We start from the raw sequence: 16,791 nt of genomic DNA, 5'->3' as shown, positions 1-16,791 counted from the left end.
TATCTGATTTAATAAAAAAAATCTAAATGTTTGGAGTATCTTCCTTCATTGTCCAACTGTTATATATTTCTTTTAACCTTTTAACAATTTAGTTGACCCTTGCTAACTTATGGGAATGTTAAATAGACATATGAAAGTCGAATGAGCACTTAGGTTTTGTGAACAAAAGTTCCATGAACTATATTTTGGGGAAGTGATCCGGAGGCCAAATTTTTTGTTTAGTTATGACCTCCTGCATGGTGTTGATAAAGCTGCCTTCCAATACCACATTTTATGTTGCATCCATATTGTATAATGTGTATTTTCTTACAGGTTTGTGTGATGGCAAAAATGGTCATAATCCTAAATGTTTGTCGCAAAGATTATTGTTAAACTATATGAATGTAATTATTTTTTAAAGCAAAATGAATTATTAGGCCTACTAAGAAAAATCTCCATGAGTTGAGCACTTAGAAATTGTAGTAGATGTAGCTAGCTAGTATACTGACAGAGTCAGTACAATTCAGACATGCAGTATTAATAGGCCCAATTAACTTGTTCTTCAACTTTCAGTTAAAATGTTAATGAGAATACATACATATTGTAAAGGGAGATTAATAATCAGGGAATGAATAACATATTTACTCTTTGGAGTGCCCACATACATATGGGGTATAGTAGTAACGTTAGGTGCAAGACTCACCGGTTTGTGTCAAGAACTGCAAAGCTGCTGGGTTTTTCACGCCCAAAAGTTTCCTTTGTGTATCAAGAAGGGTCCACCACCCAAAGGACATCCAGCAAACTTGACACCTGTGGGAAGCATTCGCGTCGACATGGGCCAGTGTTCCTGAGGAACGCTTTGAACACCTTGAAGTCCATGCCCCGACGAGGGGTGTTGATGATTTTTTTTTATATTTTGTGATAAAAAAATATTATATGTGCCTCAGTTGCATACATACACTGGGTGTATTTGCATATATCAATATAAAAGGGTAGGAACAGGGCCGCAATCAAAAATGCATTTAAAATCAAAACGCATGGATTACATTGTTCTTGAGATCATACATAATATCACTATAGTCCGAGTGTTCCTTTTCTGAAGTTGCTTTTATTTTAGCGCATCAAATGTGTAAATATTTACACTGCATTAAATTAAAAAATAAAAATATTACACAAACATATCCACACCCACAATAATACAGTTATCTTTCTTGTGATGCAACTTTCGAGATGGTGCTTTAAATGCCTGACAAAGCATTAGCTTGTTTATAGATGCAATGTAAAGCCAATGTTTAACATTGAACCCATTTCAGCCATCACCAGAGTGTGTTTCACAGGTCATTACAAACATTTCCGCGGTCGTTACGTTAACAGGGAAAAAACGAATGGCACAAGCATGAGTGGAAAAGAGTCACCAGAGTAAAATGAAAACAATCAATCCAAGGAAATTTAAGTGACAAATGGGTTTTTACACCCCTCAAACACAGGAAATGGCTGAAAAGGAGAGATCCTTACTGTAGATGTGCGGGGTATTGCTACCATAAGTACTAGTGGTGTGTAGGGCAGCTGCTTGTTCACCCGTACCCTACCGCAATTGCTAATTACCCATCCGTAACCGCCCCACGAAATGTGATTAAAAACCTTTTAAGGATCCGCACCTTTTTTCCAAATTTCGCCTAAAATGACATACCCAAATCTAACTAGCTGTAGTTCAGGACCTGAAGCAAGGATATGCATATTCTTGATACCATTTGAAAGGAAACACTTGGAAGTTTGTGGAAATGTGAAAGGTATGTAGGAGATAAACACATTAGACCTGGTAAAAGATAATACAAAGAAAAAAAAACATACGTTTTTTGTATTTTTTTGTACCATCTTTGAAATGCAAGAGAAAGGCCATAATGTACAGTCGTGGCCAAAAGTTGAGAATGACACAAATATTAATTTCCAAAGTTTGCTGCTTCAGTGTCTTTAGACATTTTTGTCAGATGTTACTATGGAATACTGAAGTATGATTACAAGCATTTCATAAGTGTCAAAGGCTTTTATTGACAATTACATGAAGTTGATGCAATGAGTCAATATTTGCAGTGTTGACCCTTCTTTTTCAAGACATCTGCAATCCGCCCTGGCATGCTGTCAATTAACTTCTGGGCCACATCCTGACTGATGGCAGCCCATTCTTGCATAATTAATGCTTGGAGTTTGTCAGAATTTGTGGTGTTTTGTTTGTCCACCCGCCTCTTGAGGCTTGACTACAAGTTCTCAATGGGATTAAGGTCTGGGGAGTTTCCTGGCCATGGACCCAAAATATCAATGTTTTGTTCCCCGAGCCACTTAGTTATCACTTTTGCCTTATGGCAAGGTGCTCCATCATGCTGGAAAAGGCATTGTTCGTCACCAAACTGTTCCTGGATGGTTGGGAGAAGTTGCTCTCGGAGGATGTGTTTGTACCATTTTTTATTCATGGCTGTGTTATTAGGCAAAATTGTTAGTGAGCCCACTCCCTTGGCTGAGAAGCAACCCCACACATGAATGGTCTCAGGATGCTTTACTGTTAGCATGACACAGGACTGATGGTAGCGCTCACCTTGTCTTCACTGGACAAGCTTTTTTCCGGATTCTCCAAACAATCGGAAAGGGGATTCATCAGAGAAAATGACTTTATCCCAGTCCTCAGCAGTCCAATCCCTGTACATTTTGCAGAATATCAGTCTGTCCCTGATGTTTTTCCTGGAGAGACGTGGCTTCTTTGCTGCCCTTCTTGACACCAGGCCATCCTCCAAAAGTCTTCGTCTCACTGTGCGTGCAGATGCACTCACACCTGCCTGCTGCCATTCCTGAGCAAGCTCTGTACTGGTGGTGCCCCGATCCCGCAGCTGAATCAACTTTAGGAGATGGTCCTGGCGCTTGCTGGACTTTCTTTGGTGCCCTGAAGCCTTCTTCACAACAATTGAACTGCTCTCCTTGAAGTTCATGATGATCTGATAAATGGTTGATTTAGGTGCAATCTTACTGGCAGCAATATCCTTGCCTGTGAATCCCTTTTTGTGCAAAGCAATGGTGACGGCACGTGTTTCCTTGCAGGTAATCATGGTTGACAGAGGAACAACAATGATTCCACCACCCTCCATTTGAAGCTTCCAGTCTGTTATTCGAATTCAATCAGCATGACAGAGTGATCTCCAGCCTTGTCCTCCTCAACACTCACGCCCGTGTTAACGAGAGAATCACCGACATGTCAGCTGGTCCTTTTGTGGCAGGGCTGAAATGCAGTGGAAATGTTTTTGGGGATTCAGTTCATTTGCATGGCAAAGAGGGACTTCGCAATTAATTGCAATTCATCTGATCACTCTTCATAACCTTCTGGTGTATATGCAAATTTCCATCATACAAACTGAGGCAGCAGACTTTGTGAAAATGTATATTTGTCATTCTCAAAACTTTTGGCCACAACTGTATTATTCCAGCCCAGCGCAATTTCGATTTCGGCCACTAAATGGCAGCAGTGTATGTGCAAAGTTTTAGACTGATCCAATGAACCATTGCATTTATGTTCAAAATGTTGTATCAAGACTGCCCAAATGTGCCTAATTGGTTAATTAATAACTTTAAGTTCAAAACTGTGCACTCTTCAAACAATGGCAGGGTATTCTTTCACTGTAATAGCTACTGTAAATTGGACAGAGCAGTTAGATTAACAACAATTTAAGCTTTCTGCCAATATCAGATATGTCTATGTCCTGGGAAATGTTCTTGTTACTTACAACCTCATGCTAATCGCATTAGCCTACATTTGCTCAACCGTCCCGTGGGGGACCCACCGATCATGTATAGGGAAATTCTGAGGCCCGTACTCAACCCGAAAATACAGAAAACGCACTACAGGCCACAATCAAACATGGCAGAATGAATTTGACAGTTGGTGCAGGATTTTGTTTTGCCTGATTTAGATAGATACACTACATGAACAAAAGTGTGTAAATGAACAAATGTGTACATCTGATAGTCGAACATCTCATTCCAAAATCATGGAGATTAATATGGAATTGGTCCCCCATTTTCTGCTATAACAGCCTCCACTCTTCTGGGAAGGCTTTCCACTAGATGTTGTAACATTGCTGCAGGGACTTGCTTCCATTTCAGCCACAACACCATTAGTGAGGTCGGTCACTGATGTTGGGCAATTAGGCCTGACTCGCCGTGAGTGTTCCAATTCATCCCAAAGGTGTTTGATGGAGTTAAGGTCAGGGCTCTGTGCAGGCCAATCAAGTTCTTCCACACCGATCTCGACAAACCATTTCTGTATGGACCTCGCTTTGTGCACAGGGGCATTGTTACACTGAAACAGGAAAGGGCCTTCCCCAAACTTACCAAACAGTTGGAAGCACAGAATCGTCTAGAACGTCATTGTATGCTGTAGCATTATGTTTTTCCTTCACTGGACCTAAGGGGCCTGAGAACCATGAAAAACAGCCCCAGACCATTATTCCTCCTCCACCAAACTTTACAGTTGGCACTATGCATTGGGGCAGGTAGTGTTCTCCTGGCATCCGCCAAAGCCAGATTCGTCCGTCGGACTGACAGATGGTGAAGCGTGATTCATCACTCCAGAGAAGGCAGTGAGCTTTACACCACTCCAGGCGACGTTTGGCATTGTACATGGTAATCTTAGACTTACGTGCAGCTGCTTGGCCATGGAAACCCATTTCATGAAGCTCCCAATTAACAATTCTTGTGCTGACGTTGCTTCCAGAGACAGTTTGGAACTCGGTAGTGAGTGTTGCAACCGAGGACAGACATTTTTTTTACGCGCTTCGGAGGTCCCGTTCTTTGAGCTTGTGTGGCCTACCACTTCGCGGCTGAGCCGTTGTTGCCCCAGTTGTTTCCACTTCACAATAACAGCACATACAGTTGACCAGGGCAGCTCTAGCAGGTCAGAAATTTGATGAACTGAATTGTTGTGAAGGTGGCATCTTATGACAGTGCCATGTTTTAAGTCACTGAGCTCTTCATTAAGGCCATCCTTCTGCCAATGTTTGTCTATTGAGATTGCATGGCTGTGTGCTCGATTTTATTCACCCGTCAGCAACGGGTGTGGCTGAAATAGCCGAATCCACTAATTTGAAGGGGTGCCCATATACTTTTGTATATATAGTGTGTTTCTGCTTATAATTTCCGACAAACTCAGCAAAAAAAGGAAAGTCCCTTTTTCAGGACCCTGTCTTTCAAAGATATGTAAAAATACAAATAACTTCATAGATCTTCATTGTAAAGGGTTTAAACACTGTTTCCCATGTTTGTTCAATGAACCATAAACAATGAATGAACATGCACATGTGGAATGGTCGTTAAGAAACTAACAGCTTACAGACGGTAGGCAAGTAAGGTCACAGTTATGAAAACTTAGGACACTAAAGAGGCCTTTCTACTGACTCTGAAAAACACCAAAAGAAAGATGCCCAGGGTCCCTCCTCATCTGCGTGAAAGTGCCTTAGGCATGCTGCAAGGAGGCATGAGGACTGCAGGTGTGAGAGGCCGAAGACAGCGCTACAGGGAGACAGGACGGACAGCTGATCGTCCTCGCAGTGGCAGACCACGTGTAACAACACCTGCACAGGATCGGTACATCCGAACATCACACCTGCGGGACAGGTACAGGATGGCAACAACAACAACAACCCGAGTTACACCAGGAACGCACAATCCCTCCATCAGGGCTTGTAGGCCTGTTGTAAGGCAGGTCCTCACCAGCAACAACGTTGCCTATGGGCACAAACCCACCGTCGCTGGACCAGATAGGACTGGCAAAAAGTGCTCTTCACTGACGAGACATGGTTTTGTCTCACCAGGGGTGATAGTCGGATTTGCGTTTATCGTCGAAGGAATGAGCGTTACACCGAGGCCTGTACTCTGGAATGGGATCGAGTTGGAGGTGGAGGTTCCGTCTGGGGTCAGTGTGTCACAGCATCATCGGACTGAGCTTGTTGTCATTGCAGGCAATCTCAACGCTGTGCGTTACAGGGAAGACATCCTTCTCCCTCATGTGGTATCCTTCCTGCAGGCTCATCCTGACATGACCCTCCAGCATGACAATGACACCAGCCATACTGTTCGTTCTGTGCGTGATTTCCAGCAAGACAGGAATGTCAGTGTTCTGCCATGGCCAGCGAAGAGGCCGGATCTCAATCCCATTGAGCACGTCTGGGACTTGTTGGATCGGAGTGTGAGGGCTAGGGCCATTCCCCCCCAGAAATGTCCTGGAACTTGCAGGTGCCTCGGTGGAAGAGTGGGGTAACATCTCACAGCAAGAACGGGCAAATCTGGTGCAGTCCATGAGGAGATGCACTATAGTACTTAATGCAGCTGGTGGCCACACCAGATACTGACTGTTACTTTTGATTTTGACCCCCCCTTTGTTCAGGGACACATTATTCAATTTCTGTTAGTCACATGTCTGTGGAAATTGTTCAGTCTGTGTCTCAGTTGTTGAATCTTATGTTCATACAAATATTTACACATGTTAAGTTTGCTGAAAATAAACGCAGTTGACAGTGAGAGGACGTTTCTTTTTGCTGAGTTTGTGTTGCCCTAGAAGACTAAATCAATCCTTGCTCAACACAATAATGTAATAGATCGATATAATTAATGCTTCAATCTAGTTGACATTGGTAAAGTTCTTTGTCATCTTTAGCGGAGCAAAGACATTTAGGGACTGGGGAGAAATTACAATAACGGAAAAAAAATAAAAGGTAAAGATTTTCTGTCCAAATGACATCAGTTTGACCGGCTCTATGGAAGAAAAAAAAGCTGTGAAAACGACCAAACGTGTTTCTGATAAGATTTCAGTTCGGCTTTGATGCATTTTTGTGGTTGAAATACTATCAGCTTTTATGAAGACAGCACCTCTCCAGATGGTATCTGAGCATTGCATTCTCTCAAGATGCATTAATAAATCATATTTCTCCACTTCTGTTCCAAATTTAGCCCTACATTTAGTGTATAATTTTACTGCAAGAAATGCTTAATTCTGCAGGAGTTATTATTAAGACTATGTGAGAGGTTATAGACCTACAAGTCAGTGCCCAGATTTCACAGTTCCCTTGACATGCCATAGGGCTATTTGAAGTCCTGTCTTGTGACTATCAAGTTTGTATAGCGCCTCACAAATCACACATAAGACTGCTATCATCCTCTTTTACTTAACCAAATCTTTTCCAAGCATTACTTTTCTGGCCCTCCCTTCTCTTGTTTTCGACTCTCCTGTCGTAGCGTTTGTCTTATTGAATTAAAACTTTAACAATGTCCTTTTTGCCTCCATGGATTGATGTTAACTTTTTCTGCCTGTTCCCAAAAGTATTATTTGGCGATTGGCTGTGTGGGCTATTTGGCGTGCATACAGTTTATCCCCGAAGATAAGGTTTATGCACTAATACCAGATAGCCTAAAATAATGAAAGATGAACCTCAATGTAGCCTTTATAAATTGCACAATAATTACACATTTATGGATATTATAAGGTATTGTTTCTCTTTATTCAACCAGCCTGCCACCCACCCGCCACACAATATTTAATGACTCTAAACCCGTCCACCCCGCGGATATAACCGCGGGGACAGCGTGTTATGAGTCAATCCGGGCATCACTAATTAGTACATCTCTGACTCCAAGCTCTAGTTAAAACAAATCTAAGGGTATCAGAGCAAGGCCAAGTTGTGTAGATTAAAAATATGTCACACACAAACATTTGTACAACTTATTTACCCCCCCTAACCAAGGGGGCAAGTGACTATCACTGTACCCAGAGCAGCAAGTCCCTCTGAGAATCGGGATAGAACACCAATGACAGATTTGATCCTGATCCCACAGAGAACCCACTGTAGAGGTCTCTCTTTTTGTTGATCTTAGGTGAATAGATCTGGAGGCTTGTCATAACAGTCCCTGACAAGGTGGTGGCAGCCATCTTCATTTAATCTCCTATTAGGATAAATCCATCCTCATTAGTCTGAGAACAACCCCATCTCCACAGTCACATGGTGGTTGTGTCCTGGAGGGGTCCACTCATGTAGCCACCAACCGAATGCCCAACTGTCTGGTAGGGGGCAGAGCCTTGACCTGAGCAGCCTGTGACAGGAGAGACTGACAGGCCGCGGAACAGGAGGTCCATGGAGGGCAGCAAGGGCTTGAGCAGACTGACAGGGCAGAAGGCAGAGCCTCCATGGGGAGTGAAATTCACCTTGTTGGGGTCAGGGCAGGATACCTGGAGGAGAGGCTCTCTCTGACAGGGAGACCTGGGATTGAGGGACAGAAAGAGAGACGATTAGCCCAAATCATTTCTAATTACACAAAGTCTGTGTGTGTTTCAATACTCACATAGCCTCTTCACACACTACGCGTACTCGCTCACAGCCTTCAGGAGGCTCCCTCTGGAAGGAGTAGGTCTTGTTGGGACGAGGGGAGGAGGAGGGCTGCAACAGAGAGGGATCCAGAACTACTGGAGAGGGGCACACGGTCTCACAGTCCACAGGGTCTGCACAAAGAGGAAAAAACATGATTTAAAAAGGTCCACTACAGTATTTAAGTCATTCAAGTCTAACAAACCACCCATTTACTCACCTGGCTCTCCCATGGGGCAGGGAGACTGAGATGGGGAGAGTAGAGCTGGGTTCAGGGCACAGGGAGACTCAGATGGAGAGAGCAAAGCAGAGTCGAACGAGGCAGGGGAGGGCTCACTCTGGGTACCACTGCTGCACCTCTGGGCAGGAACTGGGGCTCTGTGGCCATCTGGGACATCCAGGATCTAACAGGGGAACAGGGAGAGGGTACAGTGAGGCTATGGGACACTGGCCATTGGAGAGAAATATGGGCTAATTGGCTGTCACTAGGGGAATCCAGTGGATCCATAGAGGGCTGAGATAATGGATCTAAGCCAGCCGGTACCCAAGCAGATTGGCTGTATTTAAACATGCTCACCTTGTGCTGGTCCTCAGGTGTCTCTGACACAAAGACTCCCTCCAGCTCCAGGTTCAGACCTTCCACACTGCGCCGCAGCCGAGGGGCCAACCTGCTCAGGGGTGTCAGGGGCACCGTCTGGGGGGGGGGGGGGGGGGGGCACCAAAGACACGAAAAATGGAGCACAGGAGTGTGTATGGTCTGATTTGATCTGTTCCACACAAAGGGGCTTGAGTGTGAAGGTATGTACCAAAGGCCATGTAAATACGCGTATGAGTACGAGCGTATTCCTGTCAATGTGCATTCCTGTCATAGCGTGGCGATGGTGCAACCAGGCAGCTTGATGACACCAGCTCCTAAGAAAAGCAGTGCTGTTTTTCTAGCCCTGTTGCTAACGTCTCTCTACTCTGCCTGAGAAACTCAGAAGGCCAACCATCAGTGTTCTGTGTCAGTAAATACTCTGAACAGCTCCTGGGTCCCACTGTCTGCATACATGACCTTACGTTACAGTCATCCAGGGGACATTCAAATTCAAAAATAACATTTTCAATTCAAGTAAACAAGTTGCAGTATAAATAAGGACGGGTTCAGAGTGCAGATCAAATCCACAGTATTATGGGGAGGGCTGTATAGGACGTACCTGTGTAGCGCCTGGTACATGGCCTCCAGGTAGGGGGTGGTGGGGACGCTCATATCCCCCAGAGGGAGGGGCGTGTCGGGAGCGCTTCTGTAGCTGGTGCTTGAGCTTAACCACCTGATGCCAAGTCATAGAGGGGAAAGGACTTAGAAGAGACGCTTGTCATTCAGAAGAAAGAATGAGGGAGGAATAATTCAACTGGGAGACAGGGGTGTGACTGGCCGAGTCACCGCGGACAACAGGAGAGTAAAAATAGTCCCATCTGAGTTTTACTGGTGTATTGTGAGAATGATGTTTGATTGACAAGCTCCTGGTTAAAGGACCTTTTTTAGTAAACATTTACATTCAAAGGAAGTACTCACATCCCTCAAGTGTTCTGCGCTGCCCCATGATGCTGAGCGTTTGTGTCCGCCAACACTTCTTCTTCCCCGAGTCTCCTCTGCCCAGGAGCTGGGAGTCTATGGAAGGAGCAGGGTTGTTATAGTAACCAGCCACACGTTGCTTATACAACTCTGCACAACACACTTTCTGAAAAACTAAACTGACTTGAAAATAGTTTTTTGCTGTGGAAACATTGCTGATTGGATTGGAATCAGAGAGCATTATGTTCTTGTCGATCATTTAACTACACAACTGGTAACTTTATCTACGAGTTCTAAGATTGACCTTTCAATAGAACAGAGCAGTGAACCCGTTTCACTCTTCTCTAGCAGTACAATTTACACCTATGGAAGTGAAACAGCACCCTAGCTACATGATTTGACTAGAGCACAGAAGTGGTGCCCTACAGCTGTCAGGCACACCTGCCAGTCACACAGCTGTGCAGAGGCAGACAGGCAGGCGAGGAGTAAACCACTGTTGCTGACAACACCCCCTACAAATGAGTAAAACAAAAACCACAGCAATGCAAATAAACAAGTATCACACATCAGCTACAGCAAAAAAGACAACAGCACAGACAGTTTGACATTAGTACACAAAACATGTAGTGACAGCCGTATTCACACAGAATAGGAGACCGCCACAGAGTTTGGGTAATCAACATGGTGACATCCTGTGCTGTCCCTCCTTCATTCATCACAACTGAGCTCCATGTCTTCACATGCCTGAGGAGGAAGAAGAGAGGACAGTGGAGCGTTCCTACCGACATAGGCCCCACTCCTCTAATGCCCACAAGCCCTGGGGTGAGCGTTGCTGGCAGACGGGAGGATGTGGGTGTGTGGCGGTCTATCTGCTGAGCTGCCCTCCCTCGTCTCCACACTCCTGCTTCACACACAGCCTGGACAGGATCCTCTTGCTGATGCCCAATTTCTCCTCAACATCAATTTCTTTTTTCTGTTCTGCCCCCCCTAACTTGAATATTTTCTCTGGGCCTCCTCTCCTCCAAATGCAGGTTCCTCTCCAGGTCACGTTTCCCCAAAATGCAGTCTTCTCTCTGGGTCTAGTCTTCTAGAGCTCTCAGTCCTCTCACAGAGTTCCACACTGATGTCATGACACACAGTAGTGTAACAGAGTCGGTCCCGGGCTATAAACGACAAAAAACCTTGACGCCATCTTCCGCCCTATCTGGTGGAGCCGTGGTCAGACACCGTGGCTAAATGTGTCATGGAGGGACAGTCAGTTACCCAACCCTGTCGGTGTAGTGTTACTGCTCCCCCCCCCCCCCCCCCCTCCACCAAACATGACCACGGGACACAAGGCTATAAAAAGATCCGGTCAAAAGGTGATGGAATGTTCTGGGTGTCTAACGCTTTGAATGCCAGTTCAGCCTCGTGTTTGATTTGATGTACATTTACTTTTAAGTATTACAAAAGGGGTTTTGAACCTGTTACTACAAATTGTTTAGATTGGGTCTCTCTTTAGTTTGTGGCAGAGGGGAACTCCCCCAAATCCACAAGAAGCTGGTTGTATGGGAAAAAGTGACAGTTTCATTACTGAAGAAAGGAGATAATGGCAGACAATAGGAGACAGTTATATCATCTTAAATAAAGCAATGAGGGGGGGTCTGTTCTGTACAATAGAGGACAGGGGGGTTGTTCAGAATAAACTGTGTCAAGATTGAGGGCACAGTGGTGGAGTGTGGTTAGGTTAGCCCAGGCTTTGTGCACTAGATGAGGGGTGGATACAGTAGGGGGGAGGTTGAAGAGACAGCAGGGGATGAAGAGAACAAAACAACTGTTTCCAGTTGGCTGCCTTCCACTGCTCCTCAGCTTCAGAATGGAACTGCTAGACACCTGCAGCACCAGCCTCAGATAGCTCACTTGGTCTTTATATTACACAATAGGACAACAGTGTTTATAACACACATTTTCATAGATTAGAAGTCTGGCCATTGTAAGCAACGACGGTGACAAATTGAATGGGGAGCGACAAATGGCTTTTAAGCAATATCAATACAGGCTTGACAAGAGTATATTCCTCTCGGTTTCAGATCTATAGGAGTTAATGGCTGTTAATGTTAAATTCACATTTGGGCTGTGACTGAGTCCGGTGAGTTTACCTGCGTGGCCTTGTCATTGACACAGGTGACTCCTTGGCTCTCTGCCTCCTTGGGCCACCGGCCCTGCAGATATGGTCCAACAATTGTATCCAGGGACAGGGTGCGACGAATGGTCGGCTTTGGGGGGCGAGACTTTCTCCTGTCGCCTTAAGGAAAAGCCAAAAGACATCACATTTACTGATATGAAACGCGTCTGCTTTATACTGCGAGTGTGTGATGAGGTCAATATTTGTAACAGAAGACAGATGCTAATCTTGTATGGAGGGCTGTTTTGTGCGACGGTGCCCCAGTTTGACAGCATATTGGTCTGACAAACTCAACGCTCAGCCTACCGGTACAACGTAGTTAGAACAAAGTCACATCGTAAAGGAGGTTGAAAACCACTTTAGCACCAGCAGGAGTTCATAAAATGGCCTCCTCCGGCCCCCCCTCGCAGGGCTTTGTGAGCTCGTAGTACAAGTAGGTGTGTATTGGCAGCTCTTTGTAAGTAATCTCTGGCAGGTGTGAGCCAAGCCACTGAGCCTACAGCAAAGCCCTCCAAAGACATGTTGCACAAGACTGGCAAGATACATTGCAGGTAGGGTTGTCTACACGATGAGATTAAAATGGATAAGAGCGAGAATATTTGTATTTGTCAAACGGCAGTCAAGCATCAATCATGTCACCAGAATAAAACCCTCTATCTACTGGAATGGAGCATCAAGATCACCATGCACTTCCATCACCCTGTGAAGTTCAGAACTTATTCCATCTGTAGCCTAAAACTATGGTTTCCCCGAGTAATAATGGGAGGACCACACACCATATCATGTCGACTCCAAGTTCACTTCAATATGATGGTTATTCAGTGGAGGCTGGTGGGAGGAGATATAGGAGGATGGGCTCATTGTAATGGTTGTAACGGAGTCATACATGTGGTTTCCATATATTTGATGTGTTTGATACTGTTCCATTTATACCATTCCAGTCTTTACAATGAGCACGTCCTCCTACAGCACCTCCCACCAGCCTCCACTGTGTTTATTATATCAACATTTGCTAATAAAGGCATTTCCACCAGTATTTCTCGCATAATACATTTTACTGACACAAAAAGATCCCACCATGTCGAACCAACAAATAACCTGTCGGCATTTATAAAATTGTACCGAAACTACCTGTATTGACTTACATTTTATATGGTACCACTTTAGTCGCATTAATACTGTGGATGGAAACGTGGTCAATCAAATCGTATTAGTCACAAAAGCCGAATACAACAGGTGTAGATCTCACAGTGAAATGCTAACTTACAAGTCCTTAACCAACAATGCAGTTTAAAAAAATATGAATAATAAAAGTCATCACTAATTAAAGAGCAGCAGTAAAATAACAATAGCGAGACTATATACAGGGGGGTACTGGTACAGAGTCAATTTGCGGGTGTGCCGGTTAGTCGGGGTAATATGTACATGTAGGTAGAGTTATTAAAGTGACTAGGCATAGATGATAACAGAGAGTAGCAGCGGTGTAAGTGGGGATGCAAATAGTCTGGGTAGCCATTTCATTAGATGTTCAGCATTCTTATGGCTTGGGGGAAGAAGCTGTTTAGAAGCCTCTTGGACCTAGACTTGCCGCTCCGGTACTGCTTGCCATGCGGTAGCAGAGAGAACAGTCTATGACTAGGGTGGCTGGAGTCTTCCTCTGACACCGCCTGGTATAGAGGTCCTGGATGGCAGGAAGCTTGGCCCCGGTGATGTACTGGGCCGTTCGCACTACCCTCTGTAGTGCCTTGTGGTCGGAGGCGGAGCTGTTGCAATACCAAGCAGTGATGCAACCAGTCAGGATGCTCTCGATGGTGCAGCTGTAGAACCTTTTGAGGATCTGAGGACCCATATCTCCTGAGGTGGAATAGGTTTTGTCGTGCCCTCTTCACGATGGTCTTGGTGTGCTTGGACCATGTTAGTTTGTTGGTGATGTGGACACCAAGGACCTTGAAGCTCTGAACATGCTCCACTGCAGCCCCTGTCGATGAGAATGGGGGCGTACTCAGTCCTCTTTTTCCTGTAGTCCACAATCATCTCCTTTGTCTTGATCACGTTGAGAGGTTGTTGTCCTGGCATCACATGGACAGGTGTCTGACCTCCTCCCTATAGGCTGTCTCGTCGTTGTCAGTGATCAGGCCTACCATTGTTGTGTCATCTGCAAATTGAATGATGGTGTTGGAGTTGTGCCTGGTCATGCAGTCATGAGTGAACAGGGAGTACAGGAGTGGACTGAGCACGCACCCCTGAGGGGTCCCTGTGCTGATGTTCCAGTTGTGGTGGAACGTTAATAATGAATTGGAAAAAACATGACACTATTCTCAAATTAAGTAGCACATTTCTGCTTTCATAACACTTCATTTTATAGGGTCCTACAGAGAACCACATCAAAATACATGCTTGAGCAGGATGGGGGATGGCTGACGCATGGTGGAAATTAGGCTATATTCACTGAAAGTCGGTGGTCTGTTTAGAAAAATTGAGGCCAGATGCTACTGCACGTAAAATAGACCCATGTAGCTAAGCCGTAAGATACTATAACAGTTTATCATAATAGATAGCCCACAAACCCGTTAGACTAGTGATAGACAGCAATAACAAAGCAAACTCTAGCGACATTCCCACCATAGTGTAATATTTGGCAAGTGACATTACTTGGCACCAAAATTGTATTTACCAGTCTTGGAATCTTTGCAGCGCGGTTGTGCTTTGTTGTGAAGCTGGAATGGGACAGTGGCTCGAAGTGGTTGTAGACAAGGGGTGCCCCCCCGAGCCGCTTCACTTCTGCACGACATCCCCCCAAGTGCAAAATGAAGCAGCCGAAAGCACTTCGACAGGCAACCGTATCAAAGCTCACAATCAGTAGTTTTAGCGACCTCTTTTTCCGTTTAAATTAGCCCGTATTTCAATATTTATTTATGATAAGTATCCAACATGGTTAGCTTCTTGCTAGCAGCCAGCCTTCTTTTGTGATGACCATGATTTCCTCCAACTTTTCTCTTGAACTAAAATAAATCTCTAAAATATTAGCCGTGCATTTAGTTCACAATTAAACTATTAAATGCCCAACCTGATCATCCACCGTTGGCTATTATAACTTTACATTATGTAAACTATCAGGCTACACATTTGACAAAATATTGCCAAATCTTGTGTCTGAAACTGACAACAGCTCAACTAGCTAAATTCTCCTGTCCAATTTACTTACAAGTGGGCGAGGCTAAAGACACATTCTTGATCTGGTTGGGTACTGAAAAATACGACTTAACTTCTATTGGTCATAAACTCTATCTATCAAGGGTCTGCCCTCGAAAGTCATAACATTCCCTCCCAGTTTATTAAAACTCAAACCAGCAGCGTACACCAGAGCCTCCCACTCCACAATACATTCACACACATTCCTCTTTAATGTTCGAACGTTATGGATTAAACTCCTTATCAACACTGATTAAAAAAATATAAAAGCAACAATTTCAAAGATTTTAGTTTGTTAGTTGCTAAGGAAATAAGTCAATTTAAATGAATTAAGCCCTAATCTATTGATGGGAATACAGATATGCATGTTGTTCACAGATACCTTAAAAAAAAAGGGCTGGGTGTGGATCAGAAAACCAGTCAATACCTGGTGTGACCATTTCCCTCACACAGAGTGACACATCTCTTTCGCATATAATTGATCAGGCCTGTTACTCTACTCCTCTTCAATGGCTGTGCAAAGTTTCTGGATATTGGCAGGAACTGGAACACACTGCCGTATACGTCGATCCAGAGCATACCAAACATGCTCAATGGGTGACATATCTGGTGGGTATGCAGGCCATGGAATAGCTGATAGTTTCAGCTTCCAGGAATTGTGTGCAGATCCTTGCGACATAGGGCCATGCATTATCATGATGAAATATGAGGTGATGGTGGCAGCAGATGAATGGCACGACAATGGGCCTCAGGATCTCATCACGGTATATCTGTGCATTCAAATGGCTATCGATAAAATGCAAATGTATTCGTTGTCCTTAGCTTATGCCTTCCCATACCATAACCCCACCGCCACCATGGGGTATTCTGTTCACAACATAGACGTCAGCAAACCGGTCGCCCACACAACGTCATATACACCATCTGCACGGTACAGCTGAAACCGGGATTCATCCACGAAGAGCACACTTCTCCAGTGTGCCAGTGGCCATCGAAGGGGAGCATTTATCCACTGAAGTCGGTTACAAAACCATACTGCAGTCAGGTCAAGACCCTGGTGTGGACGACGAGCATGCAAAGTAACTTCCCGAGATGGTTTCTGACAGTTTGAGCAGAAATTCTTTGGTTGGGCAAATCCAGTTTCATCAGCTGTCCAGTTGGTTGGTCTAAGACGAGCCCGCAGGTGAAGAAGCCGAATGTGGAGGTCCTGGGTTGGTGAGGTTACACGTGGTCTGCGGTTGTGAAGCCGGTTGGACATACTGCCAAATTCTCTAAGACGACATCGAGGTGGATAATAGTAAAGAAATTAACATTAAATTCTCTGGCAACAGCTCTGGTGGACATTCCTGCAGTATGCATGGCAATTGCACGCTCCCTCAAAACTTGAGACATTTGTGGCATTGCGTTCTGAGACAAAACTGCACATTTTAGAATGGCATTTTATTGTCCCCAGGACAAGGCGCACCTGTATAATGATCATGTTGTTTAATAAGCTTCTTGATAAT

General features: G+C 44.6%; 1 protein-coding gene across 2 annotated transcripts; it reads right to left on the bottom strand.

Moving 5' to 3' along the window:
- Window positions 1–7,482: 7,482 nt before the first annotated feature.
- Window positions 7,483–15,298, bottom strand: LOC106601604 (protein FAM117A). Of its 2 annotated transcripts, XM_014193938.3 has the most exons (8): window positions 14,769–15,298; window positions 12,069–12,214; window positions 9,931–10,026; window positions 9,572–9,685; window positions 8,953–9,069; window positions 8,596–8,779; window positions 8,353–8,509; window positions 7,483–8,270 (listed from the first exon to the last, which is right to left on the bottom strand). In XM_014193938.3, exons 1-8 carry the CDS (start codon window positions 14,884–14,886, stop codon window positions 8,009–8,011), a joined length of 1,194 nt encoding a protein of 397 aa, XP_014049413.2. In that variant the 5' UTR covers window positions 14,887–15,298; the 3' UTR covers window positions 7,483–8,008. The 2 variants fall into 2 exon arrangements, with proteins under 2 accessions (XP_014049413.2, XP_014049414.2); XM_014193939.3 differs by lacking the exons at window positions 12,069–12,214; window positions 14,769–15,298 and adding an exon at window positions 10,713–11,172.
- Window positions 15,299–16,791: the final 1,493 nt, after the last annotated feature.

This window comes from Salmo salar, chromosome 03 (genome assembly GCF_965601325.2).
Source record: "Salmo salar chromosome 03, fSalSal1, whole genome shotgun sequence".
In the NCBI taxonomy this organism is placed as follows: Eukaryota; Metazoa; Chordata; class Actinopteri; order Salmoniformes; family Salmonidae; genus Salmo; species Salmo salar.
Note: the sequence above shows the minus strand (reverse complement) of the source record. Positions and strands in the feature narration are given on the sequence as shown.